General features: G+C 42.2%; 1 protein-coding gene across 1 annotated transcript in view; it reads right to left on the bottom strand.

Annotated features, from left to right (window-relative positions):
• Window positions 1-1,412: 1,412 nt before the first annotated feature.
• The window catches only part of comtd1b (catechol-O-methyltransferase domain containing 1b), a 39,741-nt gene continuing 19,043 nt past the window's right edge, over window positions 1,413-22,110 (bottom strand). The window contains exons 5-7 of the mRNA XM_043678884.2: window positions 21,109-21,163; window positions 6,135-6,268; window positions 1,413-2,772 (exon numbers count right to left, since the gene is read on the bottom strand). Coding sequence (XP_043534819.1) covers window positions 2,623-2,772; window positions 6,135-6,268; window positions 21,109-21,163 — 339 coding nt within the window. The 3' untranslated portion in view covers window positions 1,413-2,622. The remainder of the gene's footprint in view (window positions 2,773-6,134; window positions 6,269-21,108; window positions 21,164-22,110) is intronic.

Genomic DNA, 22,110 nt, shown 5'->3' on the forward strand with positions numbered 1-22,110 from the left:
GCCAAAATAACCCAATAGCATAATCTTTGGACAATTTTAACCGTTTGGGTGGAACGTTTATGGTTCTGGATGCAATTGTTGTTTTATAGCCAACCCATTTTAATCTACTCTGAATATTGGATGGAATTTGAACCAAGCTCCCACTGTGGTTTCAATGTTAAAGTTAAAAATTAACTCTATGACATCCTCTAGCAAAGTATTTTCCAAAGATTTTAAACAGAGAAACAAACATGCCTTTTATACAGACATCTTCAACCAAGTGTATTAAAACACCCACATTGATTGAGATTCATTGTTAATTTATTAAAGTTGAACATTACTGAAAAAGAGATTTGTAAGTCATCTGCTTTAAGAGATTAAAGCAGGAATTCTGCCGAGGTGGACTGTTCACACGATGAATATCCTTGCAGTATTTGGCAAAGCCTGTGCACGATAAAGAATAAAACCCACAGTAAGGCATATAGTTTTCTGAGCTGACGGGTCGGGATCTGGTGTTTTAGCTAAATTATTTATGTGACCAAGTTTGTATTTTTAACACATTTGTAGTGGAGGCGATGGTTACTTTATTCTGTTGTTTCCAGAGGGATACATCTGTGATATTTGCCTGGAGAAAACATGTGCATAATTATAATTCTCTGGCTTGTTAAACTCTTCCTTTCTATAGCCATTCACAGCTGTCTACCTATGGTGTTTGAATCAAATTTAGATTGCCATTGATAGAATGCCCATCCTGTCCCTGCAGAACTGTCTGGGCTGGGAGTGCTACTGAGCTTCAGAAAAAGGACGTCAAACAGTGCCACAAGAAACTGAACAATGCCCAGTGCTTTACAAAGGCAGATGGCACTATCTGCACATTCACAGGGGCATCAATCTAACCCTGCCACCAAACAGGCTTCTCACAACAGGTCATAACCTGCAACTTGGGCATTACCCATGTGTGATACACACTCAAGGACTCGCACCCTATCAACTACCAATCCATCCCGCCCACTTCCTGGGGATTAGGTTGTAGATCTGGTGTTTCCTCACACGATGGTGCAGACTCAATGGGGTTGAAGAGACTCTTCTGCAGGATGACCTGGCTGTGCACGCTCACAAACTGCTCCTGCCCCATCTCCACCCCCGCCCCCCCCCAAACTTTCTCGTTGCAGGCCAGGCTGGCACACAGTGCTGAAAGAGAGTTTGCCACAAAGCCACCTGCCTGGTCCTCTGCACGAAGATGGCATTCCAAATCACAGACTGCTGCCTGAGCCCATTAGCAATAAATGCCACCAGTGAGAGAACAGCAGGGCACCTACTTTAGTGTGATTAGTTAAAGTAATAGTTCAGAGTCCCAACGTACTTTTGTGCCCATGGAGATGCTAACTGCTCTAGTAGAAGTTACAGTGAAAATAAAGACACTGACATACTGGTCAAGGCAACCAAAGCTTTATTCTCCCCTGCATTGGAGGCTGAATAGCAAAGTTACCAGGTTTGTTTATGCATTTGAGTTTCTGAATTATCTCAACTGGGCAGAAGTTAATTGCGATGGGGAAGTTAATTCTAGCAAGTAGATTAAATTAATACGATGCTAATAAATTTATAGAGATGTCTCACTACCTGCTGGAGCAATTTCAATGATGGCTGCAGCAACAAATGAAATGTTCATTAGAGGATTATTTTTTAAAAACAGCCATCTCTTCAACTTCATGTACGTCTGGATTGAAATAAATCTGACAGTGCCTTTGTTTTGCAGTACCTACAAGGAAAGCAATGAAATCATTGGTTGACTTGGAAGCCAGTACCCAAGATGAAAGACCAAAGTGGCACCTTCACTCACTTCCTACATCTCCTTAATCTTTGACATGATCTCTCAGATGCCATTTTCAGAGCTCATTCAGTCCATTAGTGAATTGGAGCTCAGATTCCTTTAAAAAGAATTAAGAAACCTATCAAATTGGTTATAAAAGTGCATTTATAGAAGTTATCAAATTATTTCCCTGTTGAATTGCTGTTAAGTGTTAGACAGTAGTGGTACAGCAATTGCAAAAGATCAGGGCACATGTGCAAATAAGGCTGAATGAGTGCACTCACACAGTAGATCAGGGACAATCAATGGATGTTCTGTGTTTTGATTTTTAAAAAGCATTCAATAAGGCACCATACAAGACATCCTTATACAATTAGAGTCTATAGAATTCTGGTTGGCATTCTTTAACAAGCTTGGCCTTTGAGAAAAGAGGAAATAGATTAAGGAAAGATAAGGTAACATTCAGTAGACTAGATCCTAAATGTCCTTGATTTTTGAAAACCGAGAGGTGATCTAATTGCAATATTCTTAAGGAGTTGAACAGAGTAAATGCTGGTAGGATATTACCCTGGCCAAGTGGGAAATGATCCTTTATAGATAGAGGTAATGAAGATGCTGAAGATATGATTTGTATGCTGAAAGAGGTCAGGGAATAAGCACACCATTGGTAGATCATTTTGGAAGGCTGCAGAATTTAAAACATAGGATGAGAAATGTTAAGAGGAGAGAGAGGATATAAATGCTATGAAGAACAAGAAGACAATGCATTATTTTATGTTGCACTTGAAGATTGAAAAAACAGTTAGAATGTGCTCTTGCTGGAGTTGGCCTTCCTATAACTTGAAGACCAAGGTGACTCCATCACCAATGGTGAGCATGCTCATATTGACTCTGCTGTCTCTGTAAATCTTCTCATTGAGTTTGACAATGCTCAGTGTGTTGGGGTCATTTTTTGGATTCAGCACTGACCCATCCCATAGTACCTACAGGGGAACAAAAAAAAAAGTTTGAGGGTGAATGGAAATCCACACCTGACAAAATCATCAACATTCCATATCGAGATCATAACTTCGTCCTAATTAAATATCTGCAATAGTACTGGGGAATCCAAGGGAGTACAAGTGCATCTTTATTAGCTGATGTACCTACACTTACCAATCAGAGTATTATAACACAGAAAGAAGCCTTTAGGCCCATCATGTCTGTACCAGTCATTGAGCATCCACCAATTCTAATCCCATTCCCCAGCACTTGGCCTTCAAAACTATGGCTTTTCAATTATTCGTCAAATACTTCTTCAATGTTGAAATGGTTCTCAGAAATCTTTCCAGATACTCTTACCCTCTGGGTGAAAAATGTGTTCCTTAAAATTTCCCTGTAAGCCTCCTGCTCCTTACTTTTTAAGTATGTCCCTGATTACTGGTTCCTCCACAAATAGGGAAAAGATTCCTTCCTATCTATGCCCTTCATAATCCTGTCAGCCTTCTCTGCTCTGAGACGATCAGTCTCAGCCCATCTAATCTGTCTTCATTAGGTGAAGCTTATCTGCTTATGATCTTTTAAAATATTTTTAAAACATTTTCAGAAAGATCAATGATCAATCAACAGCAAAAATTAAGATCAGTTGAAACATACCAAAAGGACTACTCATTCCATCAGGATCTGTGAATACTGTTTGTGCGTATATTATAGATACAGTATATTTAATCTATATATGTACATATGTAAAATATAAATGCTCAATTTCAGGATTATATCTGTAATTTAACCTTGAAGGCTAGAATGCTAGCAAATATGCAAAGCTTTAAATACCCAGTCTGATTCTCTGCAGCACTAAGGACCTGATCAGGTGCATCCCAGAACTGTGGGAAGTGAGGGAAGTGATTGCTGGGTCCTGTGCTGAGATATTTGTATCACTGATAACCATAGGTAAGGTGCCAGAAGACTGGAGGGTGACTAATGTGTGCTTTTTTTTTGGAAGGTGGTAAGGAAAAGCAGGGAACTATAGACCAGTGAGCCTGACATCAGTGGTGAGTACATTGCTGGAGGGGATTCTGACCGACAGGATTTACATGTTTTTGGAAAGGCAAGGACTGATTAGGGATAGTCAACATGGCTTTGTCTATGGGAAATCATGCTGACTTGATTGAGATTTTTGAAGAAGTGACAAAGATGATTCATGATGGCAGAATGGTGGATGTTGTCTGCATGTACTTCAGCAAAATGTTCAATAACATTCCACATGGTAGACTGGTCAGCAAGGAAGATCACATGGAATGCAGGGAGAGCTAGCCATTTGGATGAAAAATTGGCTTGAAGATAGGAGACAGAGGGTGGTGGTGGAGAGTTGCTTTTTGGACTGGAGGCCTGTGACCAGTGGTGTGCCATAAGGATCAGTGCTGGGCCCACTACATTTTGTCATTCATATAAATGACTTGAATGTGAATGTAAGAGGAATAGTTGGCAAGTTTGCAGAGGATACTAAAACTGGTGACATTGTGGACTGTGAAGATGGTTACCTCAGAGTACAACAGAACCTTGGGCCAAGGAGTAGTAGGTGGACTTTAATTTAGACTAATACACGACATTGCATTTTGGAAAGGCAAATCAGGGCAGGACTTAATGGTTGGGTTCTGCAGAGTGTTGCTAAACCAAGAGACCTTGGGCTGCAGGTTCACAGCTCCTTGAAGGTGGAGTTGTAGGTAGACAGTGATGGCTGCGTTTGGTACATTTGCCTTTATTGGTCAGTGCATTGAGTATAGGAGTTGGGATGTCATATTGCACCTGTATAGGACATTGGTTAGGCAACTTCTGGAATGCTGTGTTCAATTCTCAACTCCGTGCTATCGGAAAAATGTTATTAAACTTGACAGGGTTCAGAAAAGATTTGCAAGGATGTTGCCAGGATTGGAAGATTGGAAGTATAGGGAGAGGCTGAATATGCTGGGGCTATTTTCCCCATACTGTCAGAGGCTGAGGAGTGATCTTATAGAGGTTTATAAAATCATGAGGGTGAATAGCCAAGGTCTTCTTCCCTGGGGTAGGGGAGTCCAAAGCTAGAGGGCATAGGTTTAAGGTGACAGGGAAAAAATTTAAAAGGGACCTAAGGGGCAACTTTTACATGCAGAGGGTGATGTGTATATGGAATGAGCTTCCAGATGAAGTGGTGGGGGCTGGTACAATTACAATATTTAAAAGGTATTTGGATGGGTATATGAATAGGAAGGGTTTAGAGAAATTCAGGCCAAATACTGGAAAATGGGAGGAGATTAATTTAGGAAACCTGGTTGGCATGGATGAGTTGGACTGAAGGGTCTGCTTCCGTGTTGTACAACTCTAACACAATGACTCCATGACCATTGCAAAGTGGTAGCTTGTCAGTAATAAAACAAGGAAGCTTCCAAAATACAAAAGTCTCACTCCAATTAATGTTAGCCAGGAAGCCATGGTGAACTCTCCAGTTTCTCTTCAAGTTAGAGCTTGGGGACCTTGTCAAAGAAAAACAAAACTTTCGGGTTCATTAAAGGCCTTTTAGGGAAGTAAACCTGCCACGTTTATCTGGTCTGTCCTTCACGTGACTCCAGAACTGTGGCAAAAGATCTTAACAGCCCTCTGGACAATTAGACATGGGCAATAAATGCTGGCTTATGCAGCAAAGCCCATGAACAAAGCAAAGAAAGTAAGTGTATAGTGGCATAATGTCTCATTTGAAAGATGGGCCTCTGACGATGTACCATTCTCTTGGTACTACATGGAGGGATTAACCTAAACTTTGTGTTCAAGTACTTGGAATGGGGAGAGAGGAAGAATTGTTGAAGCCTCTGACAGAAACGTGAGTGCGCTACCTATTGGCTATGGCTGACAATTCTTGTTTTAATGCAAATGAACCTAGTATTCCTAGTGGATCACTCTGCAAGCGGAATCCCTGGCACCTGTTGTGGAGAAGGGTTACCATGTCAGGAGCACAAATACACTTGAAGTAACAGATCCCAAAACATTCTTCAATGGGAGGACAGAAAAATAAACAACGCATGATTGTGTTATCATGGAGCAAGAGCTGAAAAGGTGTTGCTGGAAAAGCGCAGCAGGTCAGGCAGCATCCAGGGAACAGGAGAATCGATGTTTCGGGCATAAGCCCTTCTTCAGGAATCTTCTTATCATGGAGCAAGACCAGTTCAAACCCTTAATCAGGTGAAAGTCCTGAAAAGACCTTCAAAACGTTTGTTGTGTGATAATTACCTCCACCCACAGCATTGAATCATCTGTTTAAGAATGTCTTATTACCAATCTCAAGCAGCATCAGCTGAGAGAGGCAGCCCTTATCAAAGACCCCCTGCAGACTCACATTGTCAACGGCTATTATTCCTCCTTTGCGGATAAGTTGCAGACATCTTTCATAATAAACGCCATAATTCAGCTTGTCAGCATCTATGAAGGCAAAGTCAAAGGATTCTGCTTTGCCAGTTTCTAGAAGCTCATCTGTGAAAAAAAAAAGAGCAGAACGGTATTAGTTTAAAACAAAAGGGCTGAATCTTTTTTAAACCTCTTTACTTAACACGCACAGGGGAAAAAAAATGAATGTGCACAATGGTCTTGTCCAAGTGTCTGTAGAATTGATGTTTTGTGTTTATGTGACAATTAGTACCTGAAAGGCACAACTGCAATGCTGAAGACATTTGGAGAAGTACACAAGTAGGAAAGGTTTGAAGCGATATGGACCAAGAGCAGGCAGGTGGGACTAGTTTAGTTTGGGAATATATTTGGCATGGACTGGGTGGACCGAAGTGTCTGATTCCATGTTGTATTACTATGACTCAATGCAGCTAAGACACTGCATTCCCTGGCTCAGGGAACAGCATTTTGTCATTGAATTAGGTGGTCATGGATTAAAATCCCATTGCTTTGCGTTGAAACCCTGAGCTATCCAGTGCTCTTGACCATTGGCATTTACTGACGAGACAGAGTCAGAGCATGTGAATAGAAGCTGTGCATTATTCAACAAATAGGAAGCCCATTCTTGAACCAAGCTAGACACCAAAGAACAAGACTCAGCACCTCATTTCCAACAGCTGGAAAGAATTGTTTGCTTTACTTCCCTCAATTATTTCTTTTTGAGCAGTGAATATCAAAACCATTATAAAAGGAGAGGACACCATGTTGCTGCAGCTACATTCTGCGTTAAAACTAGATGGAGGTGTACTGCCTGCTCAACATGGCCCAATGATCAGGCAAAGTACACATTACCCTTAAAATCCAGTGATTTGAGTGCGACAATTAGCTGCTCGACAACACGAAAGGACTCCCTCCAAATGGTTTGTCATCAGCCAAACTTGATAACCTCACAGGATTAGATGGACAATGTTTTTTAGTCAAAAAAGAAAATGATAGCAAAAAGGTGGAACATTTGCACATAGAAGGAAGGAGGCAGGAAGTCGAAAATCTGATTTATCGGCTAATTTCTTACTTTCACACTCAGGTGAAAGTTCAAAATCTATAATCTAGCAAACCACAGATTGAGCCGAATGAAAATATTGAAGAAACCGTGCTTTAAGTATCAGCACAACTTTAATGACACTTATCTCAGCAAGGCAAAAAGGAAGAGTGTGTGCAAAATCTGGAAATCTATTTGCATGTCCTGCAGCAAGAAATCAATATAATTACTGGTCCAGAACCTGGCAACATCAATAGCCAAATATTTAAAACCCACAACCGGCCAATAAAATGGCATGGCAAGGGCTCACTCTGCACCTTATTGCATATTCTGAAGTGGCACCCACACTGATCTACAGCTCATTCTGCCAAAATGCATGTTTTGTCAGCGCAATTGTGGACTTGTGGACTTGTTTGGATAACTCAAACTTTCTTCTGAATGGGTATAGCGATTTTCAATTAGCAATTTTCTATAGCGTGAGGTTGCAGAGGAACACAACTGTCACGATATAGCAGAATGACCTGCACTGATTTTCAATTAATCTTTCCAAGTTAGCTAATTAATAAATACCACATTTTTGGGCATCTGTGCCAATAGAAAGTCAAAATTCAGACACTTCCATTGTTGAAGGATCAAAGGTAGCCTCGCTCTCACTTTCTCACAAAGCTGGTCAAATGGCTGCTCTCTGGAAGACAAACCCACCTCCTCAAAGGCTAAGCTGAACTTGGAGAAAACAGGCTACAAGTATTTAAGGCAAAGAAATGTGCTTCTAAGTTATTGCAAAAAATATATAATAGGAAGATAGCAGTGCTGTAGTAATTTGGTCAGATACATGTTGACAAGTGAATGGGTACTCAGTGGAGTAGTTTGGACAGTGATGGTCAGATGACTGTGCTTGACATGCACAAACATTTCACAATTCTAATCAAGAACCCATGATCGCAGACCATGTTACTTTTCATTATTCATTCACAGGACGTGTCAGCCTTTACTGTTCATCCCCAATTCCATTGAGAAAGTGGTATTAAACCACTCTCTCGAGTACAACTGAAAGATTTCCTAGGCCATTTCAGAGAGCATTTAAAAGGTAACCAACACTCTGGAGTTAGATATAGGTCAGACCATGAACACTTGGCAGATTTCCTTTTCCTAAAAATCAATGAGCAAGACAGGTTTTTAATGAAAAAACTATGGTAGTTTTATGGTGACCATTAGTCATGCTAGCTTTGTAACTTCAGAGTTTTATTTAATTAATTTGTTTAATTAATTAAGCTAGTGGAATGACTGAAAGGTCACATTATTGTTTCTTCCTGCTTTTAACAGGACCTTCTTGATGGTCTGCTCCCCAGATCAGATTTAAACATGCTGGGGAAGGGTGGTACAGAAATGGAACGACTCTGGCTGTCTCTTTCTATTTAGGCCAGATCCAGGTGGCTTTTGGAAGGAGACTATGTGGTGCCCACCGATGTGCCCAAAGCCTTCATGACCCTGTGGGCATTCCAAGACAAAGGATCAATATTATAGGCCGACCTTCCATTCAGTTTGAGTACATATAGTTGCTTTCCTGTTAATGAATACGGGAACATTCGGAAAGGCCGAGAGGAGTCAAAACCGGGATAATCATAGAATCTCTATACAGTGTGAAAACAGGCCATGTGACCTATTGAATCCACACTGACCCTTAGAGCATCCCACCCACAGTCAACACCCCCACCCTATATTTCCCCATGGCTAATCCACCTAACCCATACATCCCTGGACACGATGGACAATTTAGCATGGCCATGCCATCTAACCTGCACACCTTTGGACTGTGGGAGGAAACAGGAGCATTCGGAGGAAACCCACGCAGACTTGGAGAGAATGCCTGCATAGTCTGAGGATGGAATTGAACCTGGTTCCCTGGTGCTGTGAGGCAGCAGTGGTAACCACTGAGCCACCATGCCACCCATAATGGCAGAGTGAGTTTGCTCAGAGCTGTTCTGTACCATCTGACTGCACCGCAGCACTCGCTCCAACAGAATGGGACTGCTGTATGGTGATGCTAACGAGAGCACTGCAGGCAGGAGTCATTTTTTAAAACCAATTGGTAACGGTTTCCTTTTCAAGGCAGTTAAGCTCCTTGCTCCACCAGCCCCCAAACCAATACAGGAACAGTGACAGATCATTGACATACTCCACAGGGTCCACTCATTGGTGAAAGGCAGAATTTCAATCATCTGATAACTCCCAGCGATGAGGGGCAGGAGTTATCCATGCCCCAGCGGATACACATTTGAAGTAATTCTAATTTCAGCTCTGTGCTTCTTATCAAAATAAAGATAAAATCTGGCCATTGTTGGGCGTCCTTTTTCCTCGGGACACATGACTTGAAATATGACAAATGAATATCTTTCTGATTTAGAAATATTTACTTGCTCTGTGTCATTCATTAGGAGACTCGTCACTCATCCAAAGCTTAGTTTCAATTACCAGTTTTTTCAGATTGCTCCCAGATGCGAGCAGGGATTTATTCAGTATTATCATCAGACTTATACTGCTTCTCCTTGTTTAAAAACAGCCAACACAAAGCAGGCTAGCACATAATCATATCTCAAACTGGCCCCATTCTGTCCAGACAGTAGATAATATGGCTATAAAACCTATTTAAAGCTTTCTCCCAAGCACATCTCAGAACTTTTCTTTAAATGAAGAGTGGAATTGAAAGAAATGGAGCGGCACAGTGGCTCAGTGGTTAGCACTGCTGCTTCACAACACCAGGGACCCAGGTTCGATTCTAGTCTTGGGCAACTGTCTGTGGGTAGTCTGCACGTTCTCCCAGTGTCTGTGGGGGTTTCCTCTGGCCATGCTAAAAGGTGTTCAGGAATGTGTAAGTTTATTACATTAGTAAGGGGTAATGTAGAGTAATAGGGTTGGGGAATTGGTCTGGGTGGATTACTCATTGGAGGGTCAGTGTGGACTTGTTGGGCCAAAGAGCTGGTTTCCACAGTGTAGGGATTCAATTCTATGATTCAAATTAATAAGCACGTCTATGAAATACTTATCTTACCAGTCAGTCACACGAGAACAGAGAAGCCCATCGAACCTGGTGGCATGCCAGAAGAAGGGGACGATCAGCCTCTTCCTTTGGTGAGCTGCCTTTCCCAACCCCTGGGCCTTGCTTTCTTTCATTGATGCTCCACTGTCCCTCCTCCACCTAGCAGTCATCTTGGATAAAACTGCAAGTTGCTGCTCCATAGCCAGAGAACTCAGCAAGGAATGACTGAATCGTCAGCACTGACTCTTCACTGATGCCAGCAGGCACCAGGTAAACGTTTCAAGGTGACAGGCCAAGAGTCAGAGTTGGACGAGCGCTTAAACATGCAGCAAGATATTACATTCCATATAGGTCAGATCACCTGACCTACCCCCCTTTCCATTCATCCTCCTAAAATACTGAGTGGGAAGTGGACACCAAAATCTGAAAACCACCCTCCATATGGATAAACAATTAAGGGTCAATGAAATGGAGATCAATATTACACTCTCCAGACCATATCACATTGGCATTGACAGTCAGATGGCTGTGGGCAACCTCTTTTCTTTTAAAATGTTCAGAGGGGAACTGTGCAGACTGTACTTTCCCCTTTTCCTGTATGTTGTAATTTAAAACCCAGCCCTCAATTTCCCAATCTCTCTCGAGACAAAGTCCCTGGACATACCCCCTTCGAGGGTTCCAGTGGCTCTGTCACTGCTGAACTAACAGTCAAGCTGTGAGACTGGCAGCACCAATCATATTGAACTCCGGGGGTGGGATTTCCTTCCTGGTGAGGAACAGAAGTCCCATCAGAGGCATATATACAGGAGCATGTTGCCCATGAAATCTCATGGTATCAGATCAGATATGGGAAAGGAAATCACTGACTGATTATCCGCTTTGCAGCTGATGAATCGATACTCTTCCATGCTGAACGTAAGAACTAGGAGCAGGAGTAGGCCACCCTGCCCTTCAATCCCGCTCCACCAATCAATAAGATCATGGCTGATTTTTCATGGATTCAGCTCCACTTACCCATGCTCCAACTATATCCCTTAATTCCTTTATTGTCCAAATAAAATTGCCAGTCAGAATAGCATCCATTTATCCACACTCTTTGCTTCCTGTTAGTCAACCAATCCTCTATCCATGCTAATACTTTACCCATAACACCATGCATCCTAATCTTATGTAGCAGCCTCTTGTGCGGCACCTTGTCAAAGGCCTTTTGGAAATCTGGGTACACCACATCCACTGGGTCCCCGTTGTCCACCTTGCTCACAATGTCTTCATAGAATTCCAACAGACTTGTTAAGCATGACCTGCCCTTCATGAACCCATGCTGTGTCTGCCCAATGGGACAATTTCTATTGAAATGCCTTGCTATTTCTTCCAACTCAAGCATCTTCCCCACTTCAGAGGTTGAACAACACTTGGAAGAAGCACTGAGTGGGGGATTTCAATGTCATCAAGAGTGGCTTGGCAGCAGTACTATTGATCAAACCGGTCAGGTTCTCAGGGATAAAGCTGTTAAGACGGTGTCTGCACCAGATGGTGAAGAAACCCAACCAGACAGAATACATTTAATCTCACTCTACCAATCTGCCTGCCACAGATGCATCGGTCCGTGACAGTATGAGGAAGAGTGACCATTGTCCAGTCCTCATGGAGGCAAAATCTCATCTCTGTATAAACAATACACTTTAACTTGTGGGACAATCACCATGCGAAATGGGATAGATTGCGACCAGATGCAGCAACTCAAGACTGGGCATCCAAATGAAGCTGGGGACCATCTGTAACATCATGGTCTGGTATTTGTCCATGCTACTATTACCACAAAATTAGGGATCAGCCCTGGCTCGATGCAGAGTGCAGGAGGGTCTGGCAATAGCAGAACCAGGCATATCTAAAAACAAAGTGTCAAAAGCTACCAAACAGGACTAAATGCACGTCAATATTCAGCCAGAAGTACAAAATGGATGATCCATCTCAGCCTCCTCCAAAAAGGTCCCTAGCATCACAGATGCTAATTTTCAGCCAATCTGATTCACTCCATGTGAGATCAAGAAAAGGCTGTTTACTATGGGCCCTGACAACATTTCAGTAATAATCTATGCTCCAGAACTTTCCATGGCCCCAGCCAAGCTGTTTCAGTATAAATAAAACACTGGCATCTACCCGACAATATGGAAAATTGCCCAGGCACATCCTGTACAGAGAAAAAAAGTATAAATCCAACACAGCCAATTACTGCCCCAAGAGTGTGTTCTCAATCACCAGTAAAGTGATGGAAGGTGCTATCAATCAGCATATGCTCAGCAGCTTTGCTTCAAGCAGGGACAAAAACGAACTGAATTTGAGGCGAGGGGAGAGTGATAGCTCTTGACATCAAGGCTGCATTCGACTGAGTGGCGCATCAAGGAGCCCTAGCAAAAACGGAATTAATGGGAATCAGGGGGAAAACTCTCTGCTGGTTGGAATTATACTTAGCAAAGGAGAGGATATTTATGGTTGCTGGATCCCATGGGATCGACAATTGAGAGAAACTAGTTACAAAGAACTGAAGAAAGAGTAGTTTCTAATTGTGACAGACCTCACAATACAATCCAAGCAGAAACCCCAATAAATATGATTCATGGTAAATGGTCACCATAAATCCATTGGATATTGGATCAGAATGGGCCATTCAGCCCATTAAGTCTGCTCTGCCATTGAATGAGAACAATCTGAGCATACTCGATTCCAGCTTGCCGCCTTTTCCCATAAGTCTTGATCCCCTCACTGTTTGAAAATCCATCTCAACCTTGAATTTTTGAAATGACCCAATCTCTACAGCCCTATGGTAAAATATTCCACAGATTCATGACCTTCAAAGGAATTCCTCCTCACCTCCATCTTAAAAGGGTGACTCCTTACTCTGAGATAAAGCCCTCTGGTCCTCAACTTTCTCAGCCAGGGAAACAACTTCTCACTTACCTTTTCAATAAACAGATAAGCTTCAATAAGGCATTCCCTCATTCTACTAAATTCCAACGATTCCAAGTCCAACCTAGTCAAAGCTTTCTCGTGAGAAAATCCCTCCATCTCTGGAAATCAACCTCGTGCACCTTCTTGGGACTGCCTCCAATGCCAATATAATCTTTCCTTGGAGAAGGGAATTGAAACTGTCCACAATATCCCAGCTGTTTCTAGTACAGTTTGAGCCAGACCTCCCAATTTTTATACCATGAAGACCATCATTCCAACTGCCATCCTTCTTAGCTTCTAAGTTTGGATGCTAGGTTTGTGTAATACATGCAGGAGCACGGCAAATCCCTTTGTGCTGTAGCTCTCTGCAGTCTTTCTCTATTTAAGAAATATTCAGCTCCTCTATTTTTCCTGCCAACATCCATAATCTTCCATTTCCCATTCTATTCCATCTGCCTCATTTTTGCCTATTTATCTCTACCTGTCAATATTCTTCCTTCCTCCCCCCCCCCCCCCCCCCACCCCACCACCCTCCCCCCTCAGTCAGTCTCACCATTTGCCTTCCCATCTATTTTGGGTCACCTGCAAACTTAACCTGCTTCATCTAAGTGATTAATAAACAATTGCAGTTCCACCACTGATCCTCATGGTGCTCTATTGTCTAGGTAGCCTTCCTGAAAATGCCCCCAGTCCCAACTCTGTTTTCTAATGCTTAGCCAATCCTCCGGGGTGGCACGGTGGCTCAGTGGTCAGCACCGCTACTTCACAGCACTAGGTACCAGAGTTTGATTGCAGCATTGGGTGACTATCTGTGTGGAGTTTGCACATTTTCCCAGTGTCTGTATGGGTTTCCTCCCACAGTCTAAAGATGTGCAGATTAAAGTGAATTGGCCATGCTAAATTGCCCATAGTTTTCAGGGATGTTTTAGCTAGGGGTAAATGTAGAGTAATTGGGTAGGGGAATGGGTTTTGGTGGGTACTCTTCGGAGGGTCGGTGTGGACCTGTTGGGCTGAAAGACCTGTTTACACACCGTCGGGATTCTATCCATAGAAATATAATACCCTCAGACCATGAACTCTTCCCAAGCAAGTGTGTGTGCGTGTGGTAGTTTATCAAATATCTTTTTAAAATCCAAACATATTACATCTACTGGCTTCCCCTTATGTATCCTGTTTGTTACATCAAAGAAAATTTGAATAAATTTGTGAGGCATAACTTCCCCTTTCATTCAGCCATGCAGACTTTGCTTGGTTTTATTATCTACTTTTAAATCCTCCAATATTGCCTTCTTTACAACAGGCTCGAACATTTTCCCAATTACAAGTGCAACGTATTGCTCAAGGGCCTTCACATTTCCTCAGCTAGTTTTGGTTGTCTAATGTTGTGCTTTCAAAAGTGGACCTCAAGGCCAAATGGTTGGGGTGGTGAGCCAGTAATGACTGCCGTAGTGTTCGGCCCAAGTACCAACATGCTCTTGATCTAACAGGCCCTTTCTCTCTCTGTTTTCACCGAGAGGCAATATGAGCTGAAAATGGGGTCACAGTGGAGAAACCATTAGGGAGGTGCTGGTGGTTTCAGGACGAGTTTCCAGACCTTTTTCTTCCTAAATTGATTCTGTATTTAAAATCAATTTTTTTAACGGCCTCTGTCAGGTAATTAATTTACTGCTGGTGGGTCAAGAGCCTTAGGCAACATGACACTTAAGCAGCATCACAATAGTTTAGGTAGAGGGGATGGACCAGTTGGACTTTTTCCAATATTCAGGGGATGAGAGTAACATTGGCTAGGGTAGCATTTAGTGCCCATCCCCAACTGTCCTGGAGAAGATGGTGGTAAGCTGCCTTTACGAACCACGACAGTGCATGACAGTACACCCACATGCCGCTAAGGAGGAAATTCCAGGATTTTGACTCTGTGGCACTGCAGGAACAGCAATATATTTCCAAGTCAGGATGGTGAGTGACGTGGAGGGGAACTTGTAGGTGGTAGTAGTCCCATGTATCTGCTGCCCTTGTCCTTCCAGACAGCAATGGTTGAGAGTTTAGATAGTGCTGTCTAAGGAATGCTGGGGAGGTGCTGTCCTGTCAGTCATTTTCACATGTCCGTCCGTATAAAAACCAAAGGTCACTGTATACTCAAAATGAGTGAAATGACAGAATTGACACATATGGGAATAAAACCCAATTTTATCTCTGGGCCGAGGAAGAAGGGTTGAAGGATATACTGATTTTGTACTGCTGTTCATAGAGGCTTAAACAACAAGGAACTGAATGGGTTGATCTGAAAATTCTTAATACCCTGCAGGGTTATATAATTTTCAGTTTAAATATTAACATCTGGATCGGTAGTTGTTGGGTAACAGTTTCTGAATATTTCTAATCATAAATAGAAATTTCTAACTCTCCTCGCTGCTGGAGGCGCCAATAAATCTGTTAAAAAGAAATTACATTGCAACTTTATTGCTATCAGCCTCACTACTTCAGACATTTTAATGTATATCTGGTGAGAGATTAACAAACCAGGATATGTTTCTGATACCTCGGCCTTTACTAGCTCACTCAGAGAAGAGGCTTTGTATGACCACTAATTCCCCAAAAATCTTAGACTAAACAAAATGCTTGCAATAGTGAGTGGCACTGTGACATCCAATTCAAATATTCAAGTGATTGACATCATGTGGGATCTTTTAACGTCACAGCATCAAGTGCAATTATCGGTTTATTACCTTCTTGGGAGATTGGAGTCAGGTTTAAGAGATGAACGAGGTCATAATTCGCTAATGATAGAATTTACAAAAATGGTGGAAAGATTCAGGAAGGGAGGTTATATAGTTAAGGTACCCTCTGCCAATCAGGGAAACAGAGGTCAAGTCAGTGCGTTCTAAGCTCTAATTCCGTCATCAGTGAAATGGTCACATGATAAACTGCTGTCCCAGAGAATGGATTATGAAATGAGGAGAGTAGATTAAGTCACTAACAGTTCACTGGTAACTCCCCAGAGAACCAGGAAGCTAGTAAAGTGCTACTGAGCTTTTACAACGGTTCTTGCACTAATCATCTTTACAGAGTAGCATAAGCACTCCATAGTTGTTGGGAACCCCAAATAAATACATCCACATGCATGTCCTGTGCACACAGGTGAGGAGCACGAGATGTTGGACTTAGAATCATACAGCATGAAAATACAATTGACCCTTCAGTCCACACTGACAATTTCCCAAACTAAACTAGTCCCACTTGCCAGTGTTTGGTCCATATCCCTCCAAACCTTTCCTATTCATGTACTTATCCAAATGTCTTTTAAAATATTGTAACTGGACCTGCATCCACCACTTCATCTGGCTGTTCTTCCCACACACAAACCACTGTGCAAAACCACTGTTCTTATTAAATCTTTCTTTTAGCTTAAAAATATGCCCCCAAGTCTTGAAATCCCCCACCCTCACCCTAAGGAAAAACCTTTGCTAATCACCTTATCCATCCCACTCTTGATTTTATAAAATTTCCTTAAGCTCATCCCTCAACTTCCTATGCTCCAGTGAATAAAGTCTCAGCCTATCCAACCCATTTTATCAACTCAAACTTGTAGCTGAGCAACCAGAACTGTACATGGTACTCCAGAAGAGGCCTGAGCAACATCCTATACAACTTCAATATGACATTCCAACTCCCACAATCAAAGGTCTGAGCAATGAAGGCAAGCACGCTAAATGCCTTTTTAACCACTTGTGATGCGAATTTCAAAGAATTATGTGCCTGAACCCCCAGGTCACTCTGTTCTTCAACACTACCCAGGACCCTATCATTAATTGCATAAGCTCTGCGCTTGTTTATTTTACCAAAGTACAATACCCCCCATTTATCAGAATTAAATTCCATTGGTCACTCCTCAGCCCATTGATCCAATTGACCAAGATCTCTTTGTAATCTTAGATAACTTTCTTCACTGTCCACTATACCAATGTCACCGTCATCTGCAAACTTACTAACCAAAACTCCTATATTCTCATGCAAATAGTTTATATAAGTGATGAACAACAGCAGACCCAGCACTGATACCTGCAGAGCACCACAGGTCACAGGATACCTTATCAATGCCTTCTCAAAGTTAAACCCCTCTCGCAACCATCTTTCCTCCTCTGTCACCATGACAATGGGAGTATCGACCTTACCATCAAGTACAGATGTAAAGTATTCATTTAACACCTCAGCCATGCCTCTTGCTAGTCTTTTTTGTCATAATCCCTCTTTGCATCTCTTATTTTCTTTCACAACTCCCTTCTGTACAAGTAATATTCAGAATCTCTATTCTCCCTGCCAAAGTGCATAGCCTTACATTTTCCCACATTATATTCCAAATGCCAAGTTTTTGCCCACTCACTTTACCGCTCTATATCCCCCTGCAGAATCTTTGAGTCATCCTCACTAATTGCCTTCCCACCTACTTTGTGTCACCTGCATACTTTGTGAAAGTGCAGTCATGTCCCTCATCCAAGTCATTAATAAACTTCATCCAAGCTTATATACTACCTCCAACATGAGGGGCTTGTTTCTCATTACACAGGCAGAGTGTGGTACCTTATCAAACATATTACAACTACTTTATCCTGCCTGTAGCCTCCTCAAAGAGTCCTACAAATTTATCAGGCAATATTTTCTCTTTAATAAGTCATGTCAACTATGCTTGATTTTATTACACATTCCTAAATGCTCTGTTAATTCCACACAATCATTTTCCCAATGATAGATGTTAAGCCAGCTGGTTTTGCAGCAACATGCACTTTATCTCCCTCCCTTTTGGAGAGGTGAAGACACTGGGAAGAGAGTTGCCCTAGGTATCCTCAAAACAGACTCCAGACTCCATGAAGGCTCATGGCATCACATCAAATCAGACTTGGGAACTGGATGCCCATCTCAATGCCCACACTCAGTCACTGATCTCCCAGGGTCAATCATTGAAAGCTAAAAGATTTAATAGAAGCATTTCATAGGGGTTCTGTGAAAGATGTGAAGCACCAGACTATTAGCCAGTTTTTTTTGATGAAAGGCTCCAGGAGGTTTACATTATAAAAGAGAAATGTTTGACATTCTTCACAATCACAGAATGATCTTATCGAATGGCTTGATGAGTGCCTACTCCTGTTCTATATGTTTGTATGTCACAAAACACTTTGCAATCAATAAAATGGCAACCAATTTACATACAGCAAGCTTCCATGAGCACAGTGTGATAAATGACTAGATTATCTATTTTGCTAAAAACACATTAATTCTGGGATAGATAGGAATCAGGGAAGAACGTCCCTGTTTTAGAGTCAGAGATGTAAAGCACAAACAGACCCTACAGTCAACTCGTCCATGCCGACCAGATATCCTAAACTAATCTAATCTAATCCCCAGCACTTGGCCTATATCCCTCGAAACCCTTCCTATTCATATACCCATCCAGATGCCTTTTAAATGTTGTAGTTGTACCTTTGTGATATTATATCATGGAGTCTTTGAAGTCAAGTGTCCATTGAATAATTGCTGATATTTTGAGTAAAGGATCAGTAATGGTCTGCAGTTATTCATATTAAGGCTATGTGATAACTAGTCAAAAAGTATGGTGCTGGAATAGCACAGCCAGTCAGGTATCAACCAAGGAACAGGAGAGTCATTAGGAACGTGGAGGTGGCCCAAGGGGACTTAGAGATAAATGGGGGGCATACGCAGTGGGACAAGGTAGCTAGAATATAATAGGTGGATGAAGGTGGGGGGCTGATGGCGATAGGTCAGAGCGGAAGGTGCAGTGGATTGGTGGGAAGGAAGATAATTTACAAAAGGATTAACAAATCAGCCATAATCTATTGAACGGTGGAGCAGGCAGAGGGGCCAAATGAGGAGAAAAAAAAATGAGGACTGCAGATGCTGGAGATCAGAGTTGAAAGAATGTGGTGCTGGAAAAGCATAGCCCAGACAGCATCCTACGAGGAGGAGAATTGACGTTTTGGGCATAAACCCTTCATCAGGAATCCTGCTCGAACAGCAGTGCTTTCCTAGCACCACCCTCTTTGACTCTGAGGTGCCAAATGAACTTACTCCTTTTCCTCTCTTTTATAGTAGTCATTAACACTGTTGCATGGTTACCTTTTCTGTTCATTGAAGTTACTACAAAATCTGAATAAAGGTTACTTTTTGCATCTGCTGTACAGCCGTAGTCCCACACACCAAAATAACAATATTCTGTTAAAGGAATTAGGAGGATTGGAAGCTGTTGCAATGTTTAAGCAGAATTTTGGAAAATAGTACAGTTTTATACCAAATCAAAAACCAATCAGCTGGAAGCTGCTTCTATAGAACACAGGCGTCACCTAGAGGTACTAAGGGAGCAAGCTCACATCCACCTGATCAAACTCCATGTATTAACAAATGAAGCAAAATTGAAAAAGGAAGGTTTATCCCCCCAGTTCCTGTACGCTGATTGTTAAGTTGATTACATCCTATAGAAAGCTCCTAGTCACAAACATGGCTGTTACCTAACTGCATCATTAACAGATTTTAACTTGCACACTCTTAAATAATTTTCTGTTCAAGGACATGGCCAATTGTGTGTGCAGATGGCACATTGGGCATGGGTCTGGCATCTCCCATGCTAGCTGTAGGAATGTAACTATTTACATGGAATCTCACACAAGGAGTCATGAAATAGGCATAGCACAGGAAATGGCCATTCAGCCCGGCTTGTCTGTGTCAGTTCTCTGTAAGAGCAATTCACAATCTCATTCCCCCTCCTTTTCACCACAGCTCAGAAAACTGTTCCCCAGCAGACAATTCTCTCTTGAAAACCCTGTCTCCACCACATTCCCAGCTGTGTGTTCTGTATCACAGCAGCTACTTGCTGCCCAAGCAGGCCAGTTTAAGGTTTAATCAGATTAGACATGATCTTGCGAACGGTCAAGAGGCTGAATGGACTACTATTCCTAATTTGTACATTCACTTGGTGATGCACTGATAGATCACTCCATCTTGAGTGAGCTGGGCTGGATCATAATGTGAAAAGAACATTCAGGCCTGTGTGATCCATCTATGTACACAACCCTGGTGACGGGACCTCTCAAATAGTCATTTCAAAGTTTAGCTATAACTCTCACAATGTCAAACAATTAATTAAAGCTTGCAAGTGATTTTCCTATGTATCTGCTGCCCTTGGCCTTTAGATGGAAGTGGAAATGGGTTCGGAAGTTGCTGTTGGCGGAAAGTTGGTGAATTTCTGCAGTGCATCTTGTAGATTGTACACACTACTGCGCCTGAGCATCGGTGGTGGAGGGACAGGATGCTTGTGAGCGTGGTGTTAATTAAGTAGGCTGCTGTCTCCGAGATAGTGTTGATTGTTGTTGGAGTTGCACCTGCACCCATCCAGACAAGGGCTGGGATTCCATCACACTCTTGACTTGTACTTTGCAGCTGGTTTTCAAGAGTCAGGGGGTGAGTTACTCACTTCAGGACTTCTAGTCTCTGACCTGCTCTTTCCTGTAGCCACAGTATTAATATGGCTAGTGCAGTTCAGTTTCTGGTCAATGGCAACCTCCCAGGATGTTAATAACTCATCTTGGAAACAGCTCAAAAGGGATTGCTCCTGTCCATCTGAGGGGGCAGACATGACTATGGTTTAGCACCTTGTCTACAAATTAGCACCACAGCGTATGTAACACCCCCACAATATGACCTACAGCGACGTTCTGAATGATACGCTCAGAGGACCTTTGGATTCAGAGACAAGAGTCCTTGCAACTAAGCTCCAGCTGATGAAAGGGCCAGATGAAAATTATTTTGCATTAAAATAATGCTGATGGGTCTTTAAAGTCCTACTGGCTCCCCTCATCACTGTGTGAACAAATAATATGGTGCTGCTTTACTTACCTAGTGTTTCAGTTGCTGGTTTAATCCGAAGGTCAATTTTATGCTCCACTCCTGCCTGCAATAAACCAGAACGGAGATTTAATTTTTTTAAACAGCACAAAGCCCCAACACGAATGAATCATTTAAATGTCAAGATTGGATTTACTCAGCGGTGTGGAGAGTTATCCAGAAATGGCAGAAGGCTTCGGGGACCTGGGTTCAAAGCCCTCCACAGCAGAGGGTGAAATTTGAATTCAGTAAAAACAAAATCGGTAATTAAGAGTCTAATGATGGCATTGTATCCATTGTTGATGGTCATTTGAAAAAGAACATCTGGTCCACTTCTTTTAGGAAGGAAACTGCCACCCGCCCTACAGGTGATTCCAGACGCATGGCAATGTGGTTGAATTTTAACTGTCCTCTGAAATAGCTGAGAACATTGCTCCATTGTTTCCAAGGACAGTTACGGTTTGGCAACAACTGACCCCATTCAGTTGAGTGAATAAAAACAAAAGGAACCATGTGCAAAAAGAACTGTCTGCACTAGGTCCAAGCTAAACCAATCCCACTCAGTGAACAGCCAGTGTCTCTATTCATTACAGGCCTCCCAGCAGTACAGAGTGCAATAGGCTAACATCAACAGCACTAGCTTGTAGCTATCCACAATACTGATGATTCAATGGAAGCAAGCAACCTTTTAAACCCACTTTGCACTGGACAACAACAACAGGCAAAAAGGAGATTCACTTTCATTAGACACCAAGTACAATGGGACTTGGACATATTTATTCGCATGAGGCCTGGGCACAGGATTAGCTTAGCTGTTCTAGACAATTGTACCTGGATTTTCCTTTGGTTAAAAAAAAGGAGGATTCTGGGTAATTCAAGATGGAGGATGGGAAAAATTTCTAGTTCTAACAGACTGCTCCTTTTTTGTGAGGTATTTTAGGCATTGGAGGGGATTTCCTCGAATTTCAGGAGCAGAAATTACTGTTTTATATGGTGTTGCATTGTTTTGGAACT

This window comes from Chiloscyllium plagiosum, unplaced genomic scaffold (genome assembly GCF_037043375.1).
Source record: "Chiloscyllium plagiosum isolate Xiang-an unplaced genomic scaffold, Cpla_swu_hap1 HiC_scaffold_43, whole genome shotgun sequence".
Lineage (NCBI taxonomy): Eukaryota > Metazoa > Chordata > Chondrichthyes > Orectolobiformes > Hemiscylliidae > Chiloscyllium > Chiloscyllium plagiosum.